Genomic DNA, 17,019 nt, shown 5'->3' with positions numbered 1-17,019 from the left:
CCCTCCCTAGACTCAGGAGACCACTTTGGGAGACCACTGACTTGCTAATCTTGAAGCCTCCCATTGGGAGCGTCCCACTCAATTCAGATCATATTCCTGATAGCTCTGTGTATAGGGAAAATGAGAAGGGTTCACAGGACTTTGACCTGGGAGTCCTCTTTCGATAAGTTTAGAACAGTTTAAATTCTACTTCTCCTCTCTATTAAAAAGATGTGCCACATTTGGAATTTCTACTAGGGAGGTGGGGGCACCTCCTTCTCCCAGGTATCTCTCCCCTGGTCTCCTTGAGTGTCCTCATCCTGATGCAGTAAGTTCCAGGAATCACAAGACTGGTCATGTCTTTTTACCATGTACCTTTTTCTAAGTAGGACTGCATGTTAGTTGCGATTAATGTGTTAATTATTAATCGCATGCAGCCATTTTCTGCAGCCATTTCATGCAGCATCATCAAGCACTCCTCATCCTACCTCAACTTCAGAAAACTAGTTAAAACCAACCTGTTCAACCGATTTGTGACCAAGGATTCCTAAAGTCTTCACTACTTACCCCACGCTGTATGACCAACCCTTCTTATTGTAAACCGCTTCGACCCACTTCTTATTGTAAACCCGCCCCTACAATGTAACCTTACTCTGTACAAATATTCATGTACTCAAAGACTTCATTGTTTTTTCGCTGAATGTCCAGCTCTTCTTTATTGTAAACCGCCTCGAACTACTTTGGCTTAGGCTTATTATTATTATTACTTTCCTTCCTCCCACATTGTATGGCATATTTCTTCCCCCTCACCTCATCATGGCTCATTGCCCCTCCCATTGCCATTGCATCCTTTCCCTCTTACCCGGCCTGCCCCCTTCTGACATAATTTTTTGTTTTCAGAAGGGCAGCCAGGTTAGAGGGAAAGACTCAGTACAGACTTCAGGAAGCCTTTGAGTAGGGCTGCGCTGGCTCCAGGGCCGAAGACTGGCTTAAGGGTAAACTGGCTGTGGGAGGGGTCTGCAATATCCTGAGTGAAAGTTTACTCTTCAGAAAGTACAAAAACTAGAGGACACGCCATGAAATTACATAGTACTACTGTTAAAACAAATAGGAGAGAATATTTTCTCAATAAATAGCTAAGCTCTGGAACTCATTGGCAGATGTGGTAAAAACAGTTAGTGTTTGTGGATTTAAAAAAGGCTTGAACAAGTTCCTGGAGGAAAAGACCATAAACTGCTATTAAGTTAGATGTGGGGAAAAACACTACTTTATCCAAGGGGGTCAGTAGCATAGAATATGTCATTCTTTGGGATTCTCCTGGGTATTTATGACCTAGATTGGTCACTGTTGGAAGCTGGATACTGGGCTAAATGGATCTTAGGTCTGACCCAGCATGGCGGTTCTTATCATCTTACTTGTACATAGTATTCTAAATGAGGTCTCAACAGAGATTTATACAGGGGCACTCGCTTCGTTTTCCTCTTGGCCATTCCTCTCCCTATGGATCCAAGCATACTTTTCTACCCATTTGTATCTGATGATTTTATTGTGGCCAATCACCTCCAAGTCCCATTCTTCTTTCATGCAGAAAAGTATTTCATCCCTATACTGTATTGTTGGGTGTCTTTTGTTTTGTTTGCAGCTTAAATGCACAACCCATAATTTTTTAAGCATTAATTTCTCTTTACAAAGCCACGCTAGCATTTTTAGCACCAGCTTCAGGGATAGGAACTCCAACGCTCATAGAATTCCCATGAGCATCGGAGGTCTTACCGCCACAGCCGGCGCTAAAAATGCTAGCATGGCTTTGTAAAGGAGGGCCTTAATCTTAGTTGCCAAATTTTAGACCATTTTTCAAGCTTCACTAGTTCTCTCTTTGTTATTCACACCATTAGAGGTGCCACAATCACGGAGTCAGACACAAAATGATTGGAAGTACTGGCTTACAAAAATATTTTTTTTATTACTATTTATTTATCATTTTTCAATAACATATCAAGTATCCACTTGTACAGAAAGATAAAGTTAAATAAGAAATAAATTACAAATCAAATTATAATCTAATAACCAAATTTATCTTAATTTTAACTCAAGTCCTCAATATAGATCCAAAATGTAGAATCAGCGAAGTATAACAAAGAAAATGGAAGTAAAAAATTAACAATTATATTGGCTGAGACAGGAAATCAAACAATCTAAACTAAGAGTGCTTCATATTCCTCCTATTTTCAGTCGAGCTGCTGACAAGAAGGTTGTCAGTTGGCTAGGATCAAAGAAAACATATTTTTGCATTTGATACACTATCACACATTTACATGGGTGACGAAGAAAATAAGTCGCCCCAAGAGCTATAACACCTGGCTTTAACAACAAAAATTCACGTCGACGTTTTTGTGTATCTCGTGACAGGTCTGGATACATTTGTATTTTATACCCTAGAAAATTTTTCTGTTTATTTTGAAAGAAAAGTCTTAATAGCCAGTTTTTATCTGGTGCTAAGGCAACTGTAAGAAGAAGTGTTGCCGACTTTGCGACTTCCTTATCTGAAAGTTCCAACAATGTAGAAATATTAAGCAATTGTTGATCATCATCTTTTAACTTTTCTTCCCTTTTACATTACATTACATTACATTAATGATTTCTATTCCGCTTGTACCTTGCGGTTCAAAGCGGATTACACAAGAAGAAGCTGGACATTTCCAGGAGGGTACATGACATTTAGGGTAAGACATAGTAACAGAATGAGTATATTCTTAGTAACATTAGATGAAAGCAGTTATATTACATTGCATATCAAATCTTTTCCAGGCGTTGGTAGGTAATATGATTCGGTAGGATGAATTTAATGGGTAAATGGGTACACTTGGGTGAATGGTGGTAATAGTTCTTCAGTAATTTCCAACACCTCTGAAACGGACCTGGTCCGGTTCTGGTCCCAAAACCATCTTGCACACACTCTGTCGCCTCTCAGATATCTGGAGACAGTCTCTTTAGGAAGAAAGGATGCTCAGGCTCAGTTTTGTCCCAAAGAGATTGTCCATTTATTATGTGTTTTTCATCCATTTTTATAGCATTATACATGGGTCAGTTTTTTCAGCATATGACTGTAGGAAAGACCATATTTGGTAACAGGATACATAAAAGCAACTAAAAAGAAGTAGCAAGCATAAGGGGGGCTTTGGTGGGAAGTTTCATAATACTGTCCTTTTGTCTAAGGTTTGAGCAAATGTTTCATTCTTAGCAAAAGTTGCTTATCTAAATGAGAAGCAGACTTGCTCAGCTAGAACAGAACAGAAAGAGAAAAATGACTTTGTGTTTGCTTAGCAAAGTGAAGTTTCTTAGCAAAGTGAAAACTTTCTGTTTCAGCACAAGCATGAATAGAAAAAATTACATACAGAGAAAAATTACTTACAAGGAATATATGTGAAGGAATACATGTGCCCCTTCAACCTCCATCATGTAACGTTTCAACATGTCTCTCGGAGTTACTGCCACAACTCTAGGAAAGTTAATTAGTCTGAGGTTATTGCTACGGGAAAAATTTTCTAAAGACTCCAATTTTCTTCTTAAATTGATATTGTCTCTCACCAGTGTTTCTGAAATTTGTTTGGCAACTCATTTCTTGGGAAGAATTTAATGTTGAATTTTTCAAATCCTGTAAATCAACTTTTATATTCTTAATTTCACTTTCTTGAGTATTAATTTTATGCTCTAACTGGGAGAGCTGAGGATTTATTGTTTTAGCCAAATCCACCACAAGATCCCAAATAGCTTCAAGAGTTACCTCATTGGGTTTCTTTAATATAAAGGAAAATTTTTAGAAGAAAAATCATGTTCTCACCAACTGTAATTTCCTCTTGGCTGCAGCTCTCCTGCACACAGACAAGCTATGGTGTTGGTAAGTCCCCAAAAGGTAAATGAATACCCTGTGAATACAGGGATTCCAACTCCATACTCCCCTCCAAGTTCCCATTAGCCTCCGGGAATAGTCGAACACCGACATCCAATGGCTCCTTCACCCGCGGGGAGCTGGTAATCCAGGGAGGAGGGAAAGGCACTCCAGCGTCGGGGCTCAGAGTGGTTTCAGGGCCCAAGGAGAACGCTTCTGTTTCGCCCCGGTGCATCTCTAGCGGGCGTGCTGACACTCCCATGATGTCCTGCATTCGACGCAGGAGCTCATCTATGTTGCCGAGACTGGCCAGGCCCGAACGCCGCAAGGCTTCAGCGGCACTACGCCCTCTCCACTTAGGCATGTTAAAGGTAATTAAAGCCAAGAAAAGTAAATTAGGCGAGCTCTCTAACGCGAATCAACTTAGCCAAATAGTTAATCCGCCATCTTGGATGGCTTACAAAAATATTAAATGATATCCTATATAATAAAAGCTTACTGGCGCATACGCTGTTAAAACAGCGTGATTCCTGCCGCTGTGGTGTGTGATCCGTGGCCGTGTTCCATTTTAGAACCTGGCGGCAGGGAACATTCTGGCCACTCCCCTCCTCCTGCCCTCACTCACCAACTGCTGCAAGGAAGCGCAGGCAAGCTCTCTCCCTGCCTGCGTCCTCGGCAGGGAACACACCTCCCGCCGTCGCTCACCGCTGCTGCCGCCGCCATTGATCCTCCTCTTCAGAGCAGCCTGCGATCGTGACCAGCTTTAAAGAACCTCGCAGGCCGCTCTCCAACCTCAGTAGCACATTCCTTCTAACGCATGAGATCGCGTCAGAGGGAACGTGCTACCGAGTTGGAGAGCGGCCTGCGAGGTTCGCCAACCACCACGATTGCAGGCTGCTTTGAAGAGGAGCAGGCCAGAAGACACCGGGATGGAGGAAGGGTAAGAAGGGGATCAATACAGGGGGCCAGGGGGGAGAGGGAAAGGGGGCTGCTTTGGGGGGAGGGGTGTGCTGGGGGGGAGACAGAAAGGGCCATGGAGAGATAGGGAGAGGGAAAGGGGGCTGCTTTGGGGGGGGAGATGTGCTGGGGACAGACAGCTTTGCTCTGGGGGAAGATAGAAGGGGGCCAAGGAGAGACAGGGAGAGGGAAAGGGGGCTGCTTTGGGGGGAGGGGTGTGCTTGGGGCAAACAGCTTTGCTCTGGGGGTAAGACAGAAGGGGCCATGGAGAGACGGGGAGAGGGAAAGGGGGCTGCTTTGGAGGGAGGGGTGTGCTTGGGGCAAACAGCTTTGCTCTGGGGGGAAGACAGAAGGAGCCATGGAGAGACAGGGAGAGGGAAAGGGGGCTGCTTTGAAGGGAGGGGTGTGCTTGGGGCAAACAACTTTGCTCTGGGGGGAAGACAGGAGAGAGTTAGGGAGAGGGAAAGGGGGATGCTTTGGGGGGAGGTGTGTGCTGGGGGCAGACAGCTTTGCTCGGGGGGGGGGGGTAGACAGAAGGACACAGACAGCGGCCAAGGAGAGAGAGATAAAGAAACACAGACAGACAGACACATCTATTCTAGCACCCGTTATGTTTAAATGATTTTTATTATTCCAGCAGTAAGAAGCAAATACAAACAGTAGTACCAGTCAAGAAATAACATTTTCAACAATATAATCAGTTCCCCTCCCCTCCCCTCCCCAAGAATCCATGGCCAGTCCAACAGCTGAGAGTGGGAATAAAATCTTAAAGATTCAAAAGTCTACTGCGAGCACGCGGTGTGAGGTCCTGCCAGAAGTGCTCCCACACCTGACAAAATTTTCGACCCAGGCCAAGAGTCAAGTCTCCCAGCATGCGTCTCTCCAGTGTTGCGTGCACTATCATTAGGGATCTCCATTGTGCATATGACGGGGGATCACGGGAGAGCCAGTTGGTGAGGATGGCTTTTTTTCTCATCAAAAGGGCTCTGGAGATAAATGCTGACATTCCCCTGGGTTTGGGCGAGGCTATATTATAAAATCCAAATAACGCCCTCGGTTGCGGAAGCCATCGCCTTCCCCAAAGTGATGTGGTAAATAGGCCAAGATATCTCCAAAACTGTTGGATTGTGGGGCAGGCCCAAAACATGTGACTCAAAGATGCGTGAGCCTGATTGCATTTCGGGCAAGAATGCGACGCAGTAATCCCCATCCGGGCTGCACGTTCCGGTGGAATGTAAAGTCTAAGAACAATTTTTTCTAGCACCCGTTAATGTAACGGGCTTAAAGACTAGTACAGTATAATGTTATTCCAGTTCTTTTATCTGTCTTGCCCTTAAGGGCTTGGATACATTTGTGTGTGTAACCTGTTCGCTGTGGAGTAGTCTAATGGTTAGTGTAGTGGACTTAGAACCTGCAGTAACTTGTGACCCTGAGCAAGTCACCTAACTCTCCATTGCTCCAAGTACAAAACAAACTTAGATTGTGATCTCATTAAGAACAGAGAAGTGCCTGACATCGGTGCAAGGCAGAAAAGGCTATTATAAAGGACAAATGACAGAACATATGCATTCTTTATTCCCTCTGAATATCTGCAAATTGTATTTCGCTGAATGTCCAGCATCCTTGACTGTAAACCGCCTAGAAGTCGCAAGATTGTGGCGGTATAGAAGAATAAAGTTATTATTATTATTATTATTATTATTATTATAAAGCGTGGATTAATGAGACAAAGCCAACATGGATTTAGACCAGGGAAATCTTGTCTCACCAATCTACTGCATTTCTTCAAAAGGGTGAATGAACATATTGATAAAGGTAAGCTGGTCATTTTGTATATTTGGATTTTCAAAAGGCATTTGATAAAGTACCTCATGAAAGACTTCTGAGGAAATTAGAGTCATGGGAGGAGGTAATGTTCTTAATCCACAATAGGACTATTTGAAAAATAGAAAAACAGAGATATGGTCAATATTCTCAATGGATAAGGATAAATAGTGGGGTTCCACAGGGGTCTGTGCTTGGGCTGCTGCTTTTTAACATTGTTCTAGTGATGGAAATAACTAGTGAGATAATTAAATTTGCTGATGAAACAAAGTTGTTCTAAGTTGTTACATTGCAAGAGGATTGTGAAAAATTGCAAGAGGACCTTGTTAGACTGGGAGACGTGGCATCAAAATGGCAGATGACATTTAATGTGAGCAAGTGCAAAGTGATGCATGTGGGAAAGAGGAACTTGAACTATAAGAACATAAGAATTGCTGCTGCTGGGTCAGACCAGTGGTCAATTGTGCCCAGCAGTCCGCTCCCCGGCGGCCCCCCAGGTCAAAGATCAGTGCCCTGAGACCAGCCCTACCTGCTTTCGTTTTGGTTCAACAGGAACCCGTCCAACTTTCTCTTAAATCTCTGGAGGGTGTTTTCCCCTATAACAGCCTCCAGAAGAGCGTTCCAGTTTTCCACCACTCTTTGGGTGAAGAAGAACTTCCTTACGTTTGTACGGAATCTATCCCCTTTCAACTTTAGAGAGTGCCCTCTCGTTCTCCCTACCTTGGAGAGGGTGAACAACCTGTCTTTATCTACTAAGTCAGGGGTGCCCACACTTTTTTGACTCACGAGCTACTTTTAAAATGACCAAGTCAAAATGATCTACCAACAATAAAATTTAAAAAAAAAACAACGCATACTGTACGCATAGAATTGTTAATTATCATTCCTATTCCGGGTTTTTTTCAAAGAGGTCAAAGCAGATGACTCTATGCACTGTCACCTCAGTAACAACCATACAAAAATAGACAAATACCCACCCCCCTCCCTTTTTACTAAACCACAATAGCAGTTTTTAGCGCAGGGAGCTGCGCTGAATGCCCAGCACTGCTCTCGACGCTCATAGGCTCCCTGCGCTAAAAAACACTATTGCGGTTTAGTAAAAGGGGTCCATATTGTAAAATATAGACAGCAGATATAAATTCAGACAAATTTTGATCACTAAATTTAAAATAAAATAATTTTTCCTACCTTGTCTGGTGATTTCATGAGTCTCTGGTTGCACTTTCTTCTTCTGACTGTGCATCCAATCTTTCTTTCAACCTGTATGCTTCCTCTCCTCCACACCTCATTCCCTCCCCCAACTTTTTCTTCCTTTCTCCCTGACCTTTCTTTCTTTCTCTCTTCATGCCCCCTTTCTTTTTTTCTGTTTCCCTGCCTGCCCCCTTTCTTTATTTCTCCCTGCCCTTCCCCAAGCCACTACCGCTGCCATCGGGGAACAGGACCCAAACCGCCACCAATGGATAACAGGCCCCAAAGCCGACGCTGCCGACGCCCCATGCTCTCCCTGATTCGGGCCGACCAGCATTCCTCTCCCCGACATCAATTCTGCCGTCGGAGAGGAAGTTCTGCCCAGCCAGGCAACGATTGGCTGGCCCGAACTTCCTCTCCAACTGCAGAATTGATGTCGGAGAGAGGAAGACTGATCGGCCCGATAGATCGCCAAGGCAAAGTGAATCCTGGGTGATCGACTCACTTTGCCTTGGCGAGCTACCGGTCGATCACGATCGACCTATTGGGCACCCCTGTACTAAGTCTATTTCCTTCAGTATCTTGAATGTTTCTATCATGTCCCCTCTCAGTCTCCTCTTTTCAAGGGAGAAGAAGCCCAGTTTCTCTAATCTCTCACTGTACGGCAACTCCTCCAGCCCCTTTACCATTTTAGTCACTCTTCTCTGGACCCTTTCGAGTAGTACCGTGTCCTTCTTCATGTACGGCGACCAATGCTGGACGCAGTACTCCAGGTGAGGGCACACCATGGCCCGGTCCAGCGGCATGACAACCCTCTCCGATCTGTTCATGATCCCCTTCTTAATCATTCCCAGCATTCTGTTTGCCCTTTTCGGTTCATAGACAAAACCGCAGAAGACAAAGGTGCGCGCCGACAACTGAGCGCCAGATGGAGGCGCGCGCCAAAGAAAATGACAGTTTTTAGGAGCTCCGACGGGGGGTTTTGTTGGCGAGCCCCCCCCCCACTTTACTTAATACAGATCGCGGCGGCGTTGTGGGTGGTTTGGGGGGTTGTAACCCCCCTCATTATACTGTAAACTTAACTTTTTCCCTGTTTTTTAGTGAAAAAGTGAAATTTTCAGTAAAATGTGGGGGTTACAACCCCCCAAACTCCCCACAACGCCCCCACAATGCGGCGCAATCTGTATAAAGTAAAGTGGGGGGGTTCCCCCATGCCCCCCGTCGGAGCCCCAAAAACAGTTATTTTCTTTGGCGCGCACCTCCGCACTGCGCTCAGTTGTCGGTACGCGCCTTTGTCTTCCGCCGTTTTGACCTGACACCGCCCTTTTCACCACCGCTGTACATTGCGTGGACGGCTTTATCGTCTTGTCGACCACTACTCCCAAGTCTCTTTCCTGGGGGGTCTCTCCAAGTACCGCCCCGGACATCCTGTATTCGTGCATAAGATTTTTGTTACCAACATGCATCACCTTACACTTATCCACGTTGAACCTCATCTGCCATGTCGCGGCCCATTTCTCGAGTGTGTTTGTCATGTTGCAGATGTTCGTAATCCTCCTGTATCTTCACTACTCTGAATAACTTCGTATCATCCGCAAATTTAATCACCTCGCTCGTCATACCAATTTCTAGATCGTTTATAAATATGTTGAAGAGGACGGGTCCAAGCACCGAACCTTGCGACACTCCACTGGTGACGCTTTTCCAGTCCGAGTATTGTCCATTTACTCCCACTCTCTGTTTCCTATCCACCAGCCAATTTTTAATCCACGTGAGTATTTCACCCTCGATTCCATGACTCGCAATTTTTCGAAGTAGTCGTTCATGTGGAACCTTATCGAAAGCCTTCTGAAAATCCAGATATACAATGTTAACTGGGTCACCCTTGTCTATCCGTCTGTTTACTCCCTCGAAGAAGTGCAGCAAGTTCGTCAAGCAAGATCTTCCTCTGCTGAAGCCATGCTGACTGGTCCTCATCAGATTGTGTCCGTCAAGGTGCTCAATGATGCGGTGCTTTATCAGCGCCTCTACCAACTTTCCCGGTACCGAGGTCAGACTCACCAGGTCTGTAGTTTCCCAGATCACGGTGAAAAGGGTGAACAGAATGCTAGGAATAATTAAGAAAGGGATCACGAATAGATCAGAGAGGGTTATCATGCCGCTGTACCGGGCCATGGTATGCCCTCACCTGGAGTACTATGTCCAGCACTGGTTGCCGTACATGAAGAAGGACATAGTGCTACTTGAAAGGGTCCAGAGAAGAGCGATCAAAATGGTTAAGGGGCTGGAGGAGATGCCGTACAGTGAGAGGTTAGAGAAACTGGGCCTCTTCTCCCTTGAAAAGAGGGGACATGATCGAAATGTTCAAGATATTGAAGGGAAATAGACTTAGTAGATAAAGACAGGTTGTTCACCCTCTCCAAGGTGGAGAGAACGAAGAGGGCACTCTCTAAAGTTAAAAGGGGATAGATTCCTTACAAACGTAAGGAGGTTCTTCTTCACCCAGAGAGTGGTGGAAAACTGGAATGCTCTTCCTGAGGCTGTTATAGGGGATTCAAGACAATCCCTATAATCCTCCAGGGATTCAAGACAAAGTTAGATAAGTTCCTGCTGATCCAGAACGTATGCAGGTAAAGCTAGTCTTAGTTAGGGCACTGGTCTTTGACCTAAGGGCCGCTGCGTGAGCGGACTGCTGGCACGATGGACCACAGGTCTGACCCAGCAGCGGCAATTCTTATGTTCTTAGTATGGCAATTCTTATGTTCTTAATTAATATAAACCACTTTGGTTTACCACAAAAATGCGTTATCCTTACCCTGCATATTCAAATTAATATCTGTTGTCTAGTTTTTTTTTATGCTGTTAGCTGCTACAGTATTATTGTAGTTGTTTCAAGTTTCAAGTTTATTAAGTTTGTTGTACACGCAATATCAAATACTTCAATGCGTATGACAATTAAAAATTGGAAGACAAAATAAGACAATTTGTACAAGTAAACATACAATGTATGTACACAAGTAATTAGTGATACATAAGGGAAGAGGGGTGAACTACAATTTTTAAGGAAAGTAAAAATACATTTAAGGAAAAAACAACATCAGGAGGGTAATGAAGAATGTTTTACAAATATGGCTAAGCCAAAAAAGAGGATGGTGGAGGTTGTGACCTATACATAAGGTCTGGTTAAAATTAGGTATTTAAGCCTGGGATTTTTTTTTTTTTAATTCTTTATTCAGTTTTAACTCTTGCAACAAGTGTACAAAATTCAATCAGATAATTCGTACAAATCACTTGACATTCTAACAATTATTGTCAAATGCATATAAAAAAGACCCCTCCCCTACCCATCCCATTCATCAGGAATAAATCCATTAAATCACATAACATACCTCCCCATCCCCACATGTAATAAAAAGGTGTCCAAGGTGTCTAATCATTAGAATATTCAATCAATGGCCCCCAAATCTTTTTGAAACTATTATAATTTCCTTGCTGTATAGCAAGCACTCTCTCCATTTTATAAATATGACAAACTGAATTCCACCAAAAGGTATAATTAAGTTTAGTATAATCCTTCCAATTTCCAGTAATATGTTGAATGGCAACCCCCGTCAGTATTAACAAAAGTTTATTGTTATTTGCTGAAATTTGACTCTTGAATCTCATAGACGTTCCAAATAAAATAGTATCATAGGATAGGGCAACATTGAATTAATTTGGGACCAAATTAACTTCCAAAAGGCATTGACAAAGGGACAGAAAAAAAGTAAATGATCTAGAGTCCCAGCATAATAAGAGCCTGGGATTAATGATAGAAGAATTATCCTATCTATGACTCGAATGCATCTTTGTACAGGTAGCATTTTAATGTGCTTTTAAATTTTTCTAATGAGGTTTCTCCACATAAATAGATTGGTAAATTGTTCCAAAGCTGGGGTGCTATGACTGAAAAAAATTGTAGCTCTTCTGGTACCTATTATTTTTAAAGAAGGGATAGTCAGCAAATGCTGTTCCGTTGATCTTAGAGTCCTGGCTGGAGAGCATGGTATCAAAAAACGATGCAGAATATAGTTGTGATGGGAGAGTTAAATTATTGCTATTTGTTCAGTTAATCTTCTCATTACCTTTGCCTATCTGTAATGACTTTCTTCTTCCTAGGGGGGTGAAAAGCTCCAAGATGCTTACTATATCTTCCAAGAGATGGCAGATAAGTACTCAGCAACACTGCTTCTGCTGAATGGACAAGCTGCCTGCTACATGGGGCAGAACAAGTGGGATGATGCAGAAGGAGTCCTGCAAGAAGCCCTAGACAAGGTGCTAGTTTCCCCTGCTTTATTCCTGACTCTGTGAGTTTGCTCCAGTTGTAGGCTTCCAACTTCTCATATTATAATTAAAGTCGCACATTACACTTGGGGTGGGAGGGGGGGTGGGTGGAATGATGTAATTAATTTTTCATTGCATACAGAACTGGAAAATCCCCAGTCCTTAGTTAATGGAGAGATGATGTCAAATACGTTTTATCTTCTATATGTAACAGTCAACAGCTAAGCAGGACCTCTTCAATCCATTGCAGCTGTTGGCATGAGGTGCACTGGGAGGTCTTGTGCTGGCAGTGAGAGGACCAGCAAAGGGATCTGCATCTCAAAATAAGCATGGATGTCCCAGAAAAGGATTTCAAAATTTTTTTAAAAATTTCCTTGCAGTTTAGGGCTTAAAGGTTTTTTTTTCAACTAGAAAAAAAAAAAAAGCCGTAGAGTTTTGGAACATTCCAGATATCTGACAAGGTGTCTTGAACATGTTTTTTCTCTTCCCTCCATCCAGGACAGCAGTTATCCTGAGACCCTGATCAACTTTATTGTCTTGTCTCAGCACTTAGGCAAAGCTCCAGAGGTGAGAAGGGTGGAGGTTATTTCTGTTTTCTCTTATATCTTGTCTTGTCATCTCTCTGTGACTCAGAATTTAAAGTATTGTAGAAATTGCTTCTTGGCTAGAACAGTGCTCTGAGAGCCACAAAAGCCAAGGTTCAAACCCACTTTCCATACTTGTGACCTTTAAGCCAACTCTTTATTTATTTTTTTATTTATTTCGATTTCTAGCCCATTGTCCCCGAGGCTCAGAATGGGTAATATAAGAACATGCAGACATTTTACAGAAATGAGGGTCATGACTAGTCAACGGGTAGTGGGTACATAGTGGGAAAAGTGTTGAAAATTTACAGAGACTAAGGGGCTCAGAAGAGGGAAGAGAAAGGGAGAGGTAGTCTATTGGAGTCTGTTTAGCTGAAAAGGAGGGGTTTCACTGCTCTTCGGAATGTCATTAGTGAGTTCTGAAATATCTGTTCAGGCAACTGGTTCCGGAGCTGAGGGATGAAATGACTATATGAGCGTTTCATGACTGTTTCCATCTGGAGAGATTTTCCTTGTGGGATACACAGTCGTCTTTCCATGGCTGAGCAGAGGGGGCGATTGGGGGTATACTGTTGTAGTTTGGAAGCTATGTATGTAGAGGTTATGTTGTGGAATCTTTTGTGAGCAATTATTAGAGCTTTGAAAATGCAGCATTTCCTACTAGATAGCCAGTGTTCTGCTTGGAGAGCTGGAGAGGTGGGGGTCGCAGTAGTTGAGGTTGTATAGGAGTCGGATTGCTGCATTTTGGACCCATTGGAGCTGTTTGAGTTCCTTTGTGGTGATGCCATTGAATAGAGAGTTGCAGTAGTCTAATCTTGGCTGTTATGGGACAGTTGTGGATCAGCTTAGAGAGAGAGGGTATTATGTAGTTAGGGACCTTACTCTACTTTATTCATGTACCATGGTCACAGTAATGACATAATGATTTAAGGCTGTGTGCTGGAGAGCAGAAGATCTTGAGTTTGAATCTTGTCTCATGCTTCTGGGACTAGGAGAACTGCTGAATGAGCACTTGATCTCATTGGAGGGCTGAGTAGCATTTTTCTTGTGTGGTGTGGTGTAAGATGCCAGTAGGTCAAAGACACTGCATTGTTTTGCAAACTCATAAGTGTTAGTTTTGAAGTTTCACATTTGGAAACAAATGATGAGAAGATTTGGAAACCTAACAGCTCACAAGTGGTGTTATTTTTTTTCCCTTTCCTAAGTTATAGGACAGCAGTTAGGCCCACCCCTTGATTAACTTTCTTGTCATTCTCTTCCTAGGTTACAAACCGCTATCTCTCACAACTTAAAGATGCCCATAAAAAACATCGGTTTATCCAGGAGTATCAGTCAAAGGTAAAAGGACAGTCTCTAGTTCCTGCCTGTTCCTCCCTAATTTGCAATATTGTGGCTGGGAGAATGTTTCTATCTCTGTAAAACGTGGTGGCAAATTCTAGGCCTTACAAGTCAGCTTTGCTCAAACTTGATGTTGGTGCTCATTGAGAGTGTAATTCTTAAAACTTGAATGCAACTGCCTGTTGGGTAGAAATTTGCTTTGCATAGACAACAACATACAAAAGAGCCAAATTATTCACCCCACAGTAAAACATAGGCAGATAAACATAGCCTGTGTTTTGGCAAATTGTGCCTTCTGCAGGAATCCTATTGTGTGATGAATCAGAACATGCACATTTGAGATATAACAACCAGACACAGTTGCTGTTACAGCATAATCGTGCATTACTTGCACTTTTGAGTATAACACCACACTATCTCCCAGTTAGATCTATTTCATAAAGGGTCTAAAGATTAACAAGTGTGACCTGCGTGCAGGAGCCCATGTGCAATGAACCAGTGGTCTTGACACTGTGAAATCTGTACTCGCAAGTGTTGCCTTGCTAGTCCCACCAGGGAATCGATGATCAAGCCGTGATGGAGGCTGGCCTTTTCACAGATTCCATGAAATGGATCTTAGCTCCTGCATGCTTTATTCTAATTCGTGCTGTCCTGGCCATGTGTTTAATTTTGCAGGAAAATGAATTTGATCGGCTGGTTCTACAGTATGCACCCAGTGCCTGAAGAACAGTAATGATGTGGGGCTGTATGAATGACTGTGACAACCAGAGAAATGGGATAAATGCTGTCTTTGGTGATACACAAATAAAATGGAAAACAGATAAATTATGTAGATAAAGAAAAGAGCAAGGACCAGCAATAGAAGAAGTGGAGGCCATGTTTTGTATTAAATAGCTAAAAAATCTTTTATTAACTGTTAATGCTTGTCAGAATGTGCTCATGTAGCATGTATTACTAGGCCATGAATAAAGAATTTGTCTGATGCTTACACATTATTCCGTAGCTGTGTGCTCTGACCTTGAATTTGCTTCAGCTATCCCAGCAAGGCCAGCTCAGAAATTTCTTTACCAAGTGTCACAAGGAGTGTCCTAGTCAAAATGGTTTGGTTTCTAATATGTGAAAAAAAATGCAGAAAGGTTGCCCTGATGGTTATTGTGGACTTTGTTTTCCTAATAACAGGATGTGTTCAGGAGTATTGGTGGTGTTCCCAGAAATTTTTGTCAGCCTGGTGCCATGAAGCAATAGCCTGTAGGGATGGGGGAGTACTAGTATTGCAACATTTTCTGTTAAGGGAAAGGGAATAGGACTTATACTACCTTTTTGTGGTTACACATTCAAAGCAGTTTAGGGGGAAGAGAAATGGATTGGGATTTGTATACCACCTTTTTGTAGTTATACAACCACACTCAAAGCGGTTTTACATACAGGTACTTCAAGCATTTTCCCTATCTGTTCCAGTGGGCTCACAATCTATCTAATGTACTTGACGCAGTGGAGGATTAAGTGACTTGCCCATGGTCACAGGGAGCAGCGTGGGGTTTGAGTCCCACAACCTGGGGTCTGTAGCTCTAACCACTATACCATACTCTCCTTACTTATTTTGTACCTAGGGTAATGGAGGTGTCCCAAAGAGCAGTACTAGGATTTGATCCCACAACCTCAGGGTTCTAAGACAGCAGTCCTCAGGCTACTCCTCATCTCCAATCAGCCAGTGGCACACCTGCTTAAAACTCACTGTGTACTGAGCCATAGTTTTTCTAGTATTCCAGGCCTCTTCTTCACACAGGTGGGGCTTCTCTTTCATTTTTTTCTCTCCATCCATGCAGTTCAGCATTTCTCTAATGACCCCCCTCTATTCTGCCCCTCCACGGGATCTGATAGGCATCTACTCTTGCACTCTTCGGGCCACTGGCAGTGTGAGTGAATTAAATACCCTGCCTTCGGAGGCCCAGAAGCCTTCTCTCTGCTACTGCTTTGTGTCAGGAAGCAGAGGGAAAGCTTCCAGGCTGCAGAAGGCAGCGTGTTTAATTTACGCATGCTGCCGGAAGAGTGAAAGAGCAGCTGCAGCGATGGATCTCGTGAATGGGGGGAATGGAACCCCAGACTGCTGCGCAAGCTGCCCAAAAGATCTCTGACCATGGGCTTCTTTTGGCTTGTGGTCATCTGAGATCCCAAAAATATTGGTGGTGCTTGGCACCCACAGAGCTGGTGCCTGTGGATAGGGCTAGTTCATGACAAGGGAGAGAAACCAAAAAAGAAACCTTCTGTTTTCAGTCTCCTTAAAGTAGTCTAATGTTAAGTATTTTCTGATTACCCTCTGTTATGCCTAGGGCCAGGGGGTAAATGAACTCAGCATACTACGTGACATGTCTCCTCAAGTCTGCTTATCTAACCTCATTGACCTTAGTGTTACCTTGACAACATCAAAAGGACAGTAAATCTGACATTCTGACCTCCTTGACCTGAGTGTTGCCAAAACAACATCAAAGGGACTGGCCAGGGGGTAACTGAAACTCAGCATACTACTGACATGAATCCACAAGTCTGCTTATCTGACATTCTGACCTCCTTGACGGGACTGGCCAGGGGGGTAACTGAAACTCAGCATACTACTGACATGAATCCACAAGTCTGCTTATCTGACATTCTGACCTCCTTGACCTGAGTATTGCCCAAACAACATCAAAGGAAGAGTGAAACCAGATGGGAAGCCGGTTTTTCTGCCACACCTCCTTCTGACATCCTGACCTGGGTGTTGTCAAAACACCAGAACAAAAGACCAGGACCGGGTGTGCCTGAATCGTAGTGAAGGACGCTGATTACTGCAGGATCAGCTGTATTACTATGAACTATATAAGAACAGAACTCTGCCCCTAACATTAGAATCTAAGACGTCTCCAGGAACAGAATCCACGATGTCTAAAGGGGCAGTCTCCC

General features: G+C 43.4%; 1 protein-coding gene across 1 annotated transcript in view; it reads left to right on the top strand.

Annotated features, from left to right (window-relative positions):
- Positions 1-15,077, top strand: part of COPE (COPI coat complex subunit epsilon) — a 48,783-nt gene extending 33,706 nt beyond the window's left edge. Inside the window, exons 7-10 of the mRNA XM_033954961.1 lie at positions 11,996-12,151; positions 12,659-12,727; positions 14,008-14,082; positions 14,758-15,077. Of these exons, the coding sequence (XP_033810852.1) occupies positions 11,996-12,151; positions 12,659-12,727; positions 14,008-14,082; positions 14,758-14,805 (348 nt within the window). The 3' untranslated portion in view covers positions 14,806-15,077. The remainder of the gene's footprint in view (positions 1-11,995; positions 12,152-12,658; positions 12,728-14,007; positions 14,083-14,757) is intronic.
- The last annotated feature ends 1,942 nt before the right edge of the window (positions 15,078-17,019 follow it).

Source organism: Geotrypetes seraphini, chromosome 8 (assembly GCF_902459505.1).
Source record: "Geotrypetes seraphini chromosome 8, aGeoSer1.1, whole genome shotgun sequence".
NCBI classification, from domain to species: Eukaryota; Metazoa; Chordata; class Amphibia; order Gymnophiona; family Dermophiidae; genus Geotrypetes; species Geotrypetes seraphini.
Note: the sequence above shows the minus strand (reverse complement) of the source record. Positions and strands in the feature narration are given on the sequence as shown.